The sequence below is a fragment of the Narcine bancroftii genome, chromosome 5, assembly GCF_036971445.1.
Source record: "Narcine bancroftii isolate sNarBan1 chromosome 5, sNarBan1.hap1, whole genome shotgun sequence".
NCBI classification, from domain to species: domain Eukaryota; kingdom Metazoa; phylum Chordata; class Chondrichthyes; order Torpediniformes; family Narcinidae; genus Narcine; species Narcine bancroftii.
This window is the reverse complement of record NC_091473.1, coordinates 216,613,143-216,620,507: the sequence shown is the minus strand read 5'-3', so window position 1 is coordinate 216,620,507 and position 7,365 is coordinate 216,613,143. Positions and strand designations below refer to the sequence as shown.

General features: G+C 49.5%; 1 protein-coding gene across 1 annotated transcript in view; it reads right to left on the bottom strand.

Moving 5' to 3' along the window:
- Positions 1 to 1,208: 1,208 nt before the first annotated feature.
- LOC138765521 (putative uncharacterized protein FLJ46204) overlaps positions 1,209 to 7,365 on the bottom strand; it is a gene marked incomplete at its 5' end in the record, with an annotated part of 36,277 nt that continues 30,120 nt past the window's right edge. The window contains 3 exons of the mRNA XM_069942550.1: positions 1,209 to 1,214; positions 1,336 to 1,470; positions 3,324 to 3,499. Coding sequence (XP_069798651.1) covers positions 1,209 to 1,214; positions 1,336 to 1,470; positions 3,324 to 3,499 — 317 coding nt within the window. The remainder of the gene's footprint in view (positions 1,215 to 1,335; positions 1,471 to 3,323; positions 3,500 to 7,365) is intronic.

Sequence of the window (7,365 nt, the reverse complement as noted above, 5' to 3'; positions counted from 1 at the left end):
GCTACCGGAAGAGAAGCAGTGGCGGGAATGGCGGTCATCTTCCTGCTCCTCGTGGTTGATGCCACTTCACCAGCCTGCAGATCAAGGCGATGCCATCAGGGAGAGCAAAGTAGCATCTGGAGCATTGGCATCCATTGTCCTCGACCAAGCAAAACCCCACTAACTGGGGAACTCAACAATGGAGGTGAGGGTAAACGGACATCCGATGGATTGTTTAATAGACACTGGCTCAACAGAGAGCTTTATAAACTCTACCACTGCTCGCTGGTACAAATGAAAGGTCTACTCCATGGGCTTTGCGTCACAATCATATTCAGTGACTATTCAGGGGCACTTCTCCATAAAAGGGGGGAATTTTGCAAATTCTGACTGTATGTATTGAAAGGTTTCTGTGTTTCTGTGTTGCTGAGCCTGGACATCCTGTGTCATCTTAAAAGTGTGACCATGGAGTACTCAGGCCTACTTCCCCCAATCACCATGCAGGATGGAAGGAACCAAATTCCAGACACTACACGTGGTCTCTCCACGCTGAATATCGACTCCCCCGTCCCTGTTCCAGACCTAACACTCAACTGTAAGTTGATAGCCACAAAGAGTAGGCGATACAGTGCAGGGGACCGGAAATTTATTAGAGCCGAAACCCAATGGTTACTTAAGGAGAAAATTATTGAATCCAGCAACATCCTGTGGAGAGCCCAGGTGGGGTCGTGAGAGGAGGAGGAAAGCCCAGGCTAGTGACTGACTATAGCCAAACCATTAATCGTTTCACACTCCTGGATGCATACCCTGTCCCCCGAATCTCAGATATAGTGAATGAAATCGCGCAGTACAAGGTCTATTCAACCATCGACCTGAAAGCTGCCCAACTGTTGATCCTTTCTGAGGACCATCCCTACACAGTATTCGAGGCAGACGGAGGAAGAAGGGGAGAGAGGGAGGAAGGAGTGTGGAAGGAAGCAAAGAAGGAACCAGAGAAAGAAAAGGGATGGGGAAAGAGGAGGAAGAGAGAGGGAAGGAAAGAAATAGTGAGGGAATGAGAGAGATAGAGAGAAGGGAAGAATAGAGATTCCAAGGTACAGGGAGAGGGGGGAAGAAGGGAGAGGGACACATGATGCGGTGAGAGGGAAAATGGGGGGGGAGGAAAGAGACAGTTTGAGATTCCTTTATTCCCATGTAAGAAAACAGATGTAATATTACATGAAGTTAGCTTAAGTCTGCCGTAAGGCAGATAGATTCACCATCAACAGAAATTGTCAGGCACAGTCAAAGAGAAAGAGAAGCAAAAGAGGGTCCCTCCAGAGTCACCGGGTGTCTGGAGATTTCCCCTCCATGTACCCATAGCTTCCACAGCCACACAGACTCCAGTTCAAACCATCGGCAACCCGAGCTCCAGATCTGAACCTCTGACATGATCAGGAGGTCTCCAGTGCCCTTGGCACCATCTCGTGTCCTGGTTCCAATATCCTGTCTCTAGTAGTCCACAGCCTGTTGTTAGTCCTTTGACCTGTTGAAATGGGTTGTAGGAGGTGGGGGTTAAAGGCTTGCAAAATGAACAAGGAGGGAGGATGAGTCCGGGTTGGAGGGGAGGGGAGTAGGTAGAAGAGTGAGAGAGAGAGAGAGAGAGAGAGAGAGAGAGAGAGAGAGAGAGAGAGAGAGAGAGAGAGAGAGGGAACAAACTCAGGCTTTTGGAGATAGAGAAAGGAAAGAGAGAAATATACAAAGGGAGACAGAGAAAGAAGCAGGAGATTTGGCTGCCCCCCCCCCCCCCCACCCCAAGGATCGGATCGCCTGTCTTGCAGGGATTGGAAGAGGTGTTTGTGGAGACACTGACTGTCACCCTTCAAACTCTATCAAAGCTGGAAATGCTTGTGTGGATTGAAGGGAAGCAAATGGAGCCCCGTTGTTTTGTGAAGGAACAAAAGCAGAAATCCAATGGCAAAAGAAGGAAACAGTGTATCCTATTATGAAAAGTGTGGCAGAAAACTTTGTAATTCATAAACGGATCGAGCAGCACCATTAATAATATCTTCTTGATACAGAAGGAGACCATTAGCTCCTGTCAGCTCCGAGAGGAGCAATTCTCATCTCTCTCTGTTCTCACTGCTGCCATCAGGAAAGAGGTATCGGCGCCACAAGACAGGTTCAGAAACATTCAGGGACTCTTTTACAAAACCTGACTTGTGCACTTTATTGATTGTCTCTGCTCTCCCTGTATTGCACAGTCAGTTTGTTTACATTCATTATCTGTTTACAGTTAATTAGTTTACATGTTTATACCATGGACAGTTTATTTTTTGCACTGCCACGACCACAGGAGAAAGAAATCTCTGGGTTGCATGTGAATGTCATGTATGTACTCCGTCAAGAAATCTGATGTGAGAGTCTCCCCACATTACCATCATCATCCTCCAACTCCCCCCCCCACCACAGAGTCTATCCAACACCCACATGCTCAGGGGAATAGCAGTGGACCCATTACCCCAGCAACCCCAGCAGCCTTTTGTGTCTGGGAGGTAGGAGGAAATGGGAGCTCTCGGAAGGGGTGAGGAGGGTGGGGTGGGGGAACCCACACGTTCGCAGGGAGGGTCGACCATGCACACTTCACACAAATAGCGCTCGAGATTGGAGATTGAACCCCTCCCTTCCACCACCCCCCCCACCCCAACCTCGGATTTGAGGCAGCAGTAATGACTGCTAGTCCTCAGTGTGCAGGGGAGAGGAATCGGGTCAGCCAAAACTGTACAGGGCCCTCCAGATTGTAACGTGTGTAGTTAAAGGGTGAATGATTTGACGTCGCCTTGGTCAGTGTAGTGGTTAGCACAACGCTATCACAGTAGCCCAGATTCAAATCTTCCACTGTCTGTAAGGAGTTGGTATGATCTCCCCACGTCTGCGTGGGCTTCCACCATGTGCTCCGGTTTCCTCCAACGTTCCAAAGACATATGGTTTTAATGGGTTATTTTTCCACAAGGGCATACTTGGGCAGTGTGGGCTCGTGGGCCAGATGGAGCTGTCACTGTGGTACATCTCTAAATTAGTCAGGGCATCAAAAGTTATGGGGAGAAGGCCAGGAGCAGGGGCTCAGTGTGAAAATAGATTGGCTCATAATAAAATGGTGGGGCAGACACCATGGCCTGAATAGACTGTTTCAGCTGCTATTTTGTGATCTAAATTTTAAAAAAAGATGAGTTTATAGACAGGATGAGAGATGGGCCAATTTCAGGTTGGAGACTGAGATCAGACAAAGCCACAAAGGTGCTGGGAGGATTTCGATGGTGAAATTGGTGGAGTGTGGGCTGCGCGAAGAGTGTGGAGAAACTTGCCTTGAGGGGAGAAAGGCAGACTGAGTGATTCGGGGAGGACAAGAGGGTGTCCGGGATGGCGGGGTGGATGCTGAAGGGGGACTGAACTGTGGGAAGGGAAGGTGAGAGGGCTCCCACTGTGAAAGGGGAGACTGAGGGAGCTCGCACTGTGGGAGGGGAGACTGAAGGAGCTCCCACTGTGGGAGGGGAGAACTGGGGGAGTTCCCTGTGGGAAGTAGAGAGAGAACTAATAGGTTTTTGCAGGGAATCGGAGATACAATGTGCTGACAGTCTGCATTTGGAACAATGACAGTATGCAAGTGTCATTGTGCAAGTAGCCAACTCAGCAGGAATGGTCACCATTGAACACACTTCTGTCAATCCTCTGAGTCACTGGATTCCCAAAAATGAAACCTGCTGCAGAGAAAAGTTAATTAGTGCCAGAATCAACAACTCAACCAAATACAGGGAATTCAGTATACTCATCGACAAACTACAGTCCAACTCAATTTCTACACGCCTCCCTATCATTGTTACCTCTTCCATCACCAACACCCCTCACTATCTCTGTTACCCCTCCAATCCCATACGGCCCACCCTATCTCTGTTACCCCTCCATGTCCTACAACCCTCCCTATCTCTGTTACCTCTTCCATCCCCTATACACCTCCCTATCTCTGTTACCCCCTCTAAGCCCTACACACCTCCTCATCTCTGTTACCCCTTACATTCCCTACACCCTTCTCTGTTACAACTTGCATATGCTACACGCTTCCCTATCTGAGTTACCCTCTCAATGCCTTACAGCCTTCCCTACTTCTGTTACCCCTTCCATCCCCTGGACCCCTTCCTATATCTGTTACCCCCTCCATGCCCTACACCACTCCCTACCTGTTACCCCCTCCATCCCTCATACCCCTACCTATATCTGTTAACACCTCCATCTCTTACAACCATTCCTATCTTTATTACCCCTTCCATCCCCTACAACCCTCCCTATCTCTGTTACCCCTTCCATCCTCAAAACACCTCCCTATCCCTGTTACCTCTTCCATCCACAACAACCCTCCCTATCTCTGTTACCCCTTCCATCCCCTACAACCTTCCATATATGTGTTATCCCTCCATGCCCAACACCCCTCCCTACCTGTTACTCCCTCCAAGCCCTACACACCTCCCTATCTCTATTACCCCTTACATTCCCTACACCCCACCCTATATCTGTTAACCCCTCCATGCCAAACACCTCCCTATATCTGTTACCCCCTCCATCAACTGCACCCTCCCTATCTCTGTTACACCCTTCCATCCACTACACCCCTCCCTGTCCCTGTTACCCCCTCCATACCCTACAACCCCTCCCTATCTCTGTTACCACATACCCTAAACCCCTCCCTTTATCTGTTAACACCCTCCATCCACTACACCCTTCTCTACCTCTGTTATCCCTTCCATCACCTCAACCCCTACCTATCTCTGTTGCCTTGTCCATCCCCTAAAACACTCCCTGTTAAACCTCCATCACTTACACCCCTCGCTATTTCTGTGAACTACTCGATCCCCTAAACCCTTCCCAATCTCTGTTACCTCTTCCATCCCCTACAACCTTCCCTATCTCTGTTACCCTCTCCATGCCCAAAACTCCTCCCAATCTCTGTTACCATTTCAATTCCCGACACCCCTGCCTATCTATGTTACCCCCTCCACCCAACACCCCTCCCTATCTCTGTTACCTTTTCAGTTCCCTACACCCCCCTCTCTCTGTTACCACTTCCATCCCCTATGTCCTTTCCCATCTCTGTTACCCCCTCCATTCCCTACACCTCTCCCTATCTCTGTTACCGCCTCCATGCCCCACACCCCTCCCAATCTCTGTTTCTCCTTCCATCCCCTACACCCCTCCCTATCCCTGTTACTCCTTCCATACCCTACACCCCTCCCTATCTCTGTTACCCCCTACATTCCCTACACCCATTACCTGTTACCCCCTCTATGCCCTACACTCCTTCCTATCTCTGTTACCCCCTCCATGCCCTACACACGTTCCTATCTCTGTTACCCCTTTTATCCCCCTACACCCCTCCCTAATTCTGTTACCCCTTCCATCCCCTGCTCCGCTCTATATACCTGTTATCCCCTCCATACCCTACAACTCTATCTCTGTTACCCTTCCATCCACAACACCCATCCGTATCTCTGTAACCCCCCTCCATGCCCTACAACCCTCCCTACCTCTGTTACACCCTCCATCGCCTACACCCCTCCCTTTCTTTGTTATCATCCAAGCCCTACACCTCTCCCTATGTCTGTTATCACCCAAGCAAAGCACCCCTTCCTATCTCTGTTACCTCTTCCATCCCTTACAGCCCTCCCTATTTTTGGTACCCCTTCTATCCCCTACAACCCTCCCCATCTCCATTAAACCTTCATGGCTTACACCTCTCCCTATTTCTGTTACCCTTTCCATTCCCTACACTCCTCCCTATCTCTATTACCATCTCCATGACCTAAACTTCTCCCTATCTCTGTAACCCCTTCCATCACAAACACCCCTCCCTATTTCTGTTACCCCTTCCATTCCCTACACCCAACCTATCTCTGCTACCAACTCTATGCCCTACACCCCTCCCTATCTCTGATACTGCCTTCATGCCCTACACCCCTCCCTATAGCTATTAGCCCTTCCATCACCTACACCCTCCCTATCTCTGTTACCCCCACCATGCCCTACACCCTTCCCTATCTCTGGTACTCCTCCATAACCTACGGCCCATCCTATCTCTGTTACCCTCTCCATGCTCGACAACCCTCCCTATCTCTGTTACTCTTTCCATCCCCTACGCCCCTCCCTATCCCTGTTACCCCCTCCATCCCCTCCACCCCTCCCTATCTCCATTACCTCCTCCATCCCCTATACTCTTCCCTATCTCTGGTACCCTCCATGACCTACACCCCACCCTATCTCTGTTACCCTCTTCATGCTCTACACCCCTCCCTATCTCTGTTACCGCCTCCATGCCCCACACCCCTATCAATCTCTGTTTCTTCTTTCATCCCCTACACCCCTCCCTATCCCTGTTACCCCTTCCATACCTTACACCCCTCCCTATCTCTGTTACCCCCTCCATGCCCTACACACATTCCTATCTATGTTACCCCTTTTATCCCCTACCCCACCTCCCTAATTCTGTTACCCTGTCCATGCTCTACACCCCTCCCTATCTCTGTTACCCCCTCTGTGCCCTAAACCCCTCCCGATCTGTTATCCCCTCTATCTCCTATGCCTCTCTCTATCTCTGTTACCCGCTCCATGTGTGTGTGTTTCCAATGGCAATGTACAATATTTGGGTGGGTATTTCCCATGGTCCTGTACTTTGTGTGTGTGTGTGCGTGCGTGCGTGCGTGCGTGCGTGTGTGTGTGTGTGTGTGTGTGTGTGTGTGTGTGTGTGTGTGTGTGTGTGTGTGTGTGTGTGTGTGTGTATGTGTGTGTGTGTGTGTGTGTGTGTGTGTGTGTGTGTGTGTGTGTGTTTTTCTTATGCCACTCTACTGTGCGTGCAGCGGTGTGGATTTCTGATGGTTCTGTTTTGTGTGTGTTCGGTTGTTACTGATGGTACTGTACAGTGTTTTTGTAGGGGTGTTTATACTGTACAGTGTGTGTGTATGTGAATGGTTGAGTGAGTTTCTATGCACGCATGTGTGTGTGTATGTGGTGTTACCCATGGATTTGTCGTGTGTGTATAGGGGTGTGTGTTTCCAATGGTACTGTACAGTATGTGTGTATGTATGTGTGTGTGCGAGTTTGTAGTGCTGTGTGTGTGTGTGTGTGTGTGTGTGTGTGTGTGTGTGTGTGTGTGTGTGTGTGTGGGCGGGGAAGAGGGTTTCTTATGGTACTCTATAGTGTACGTGGAGATGTTTCTGAGTTTTCTGTACAGTGTGCACAGGGCATCTGTTTACAAAGGTGCTGTATATTGTGTGCGGGATGGGTGTATCTTTCCAATGGTACTGAACAGTGCATGTGTGGAGTGTTTCTGATGTTACTGTACTGTGTGTGTGCTGTGTGTTA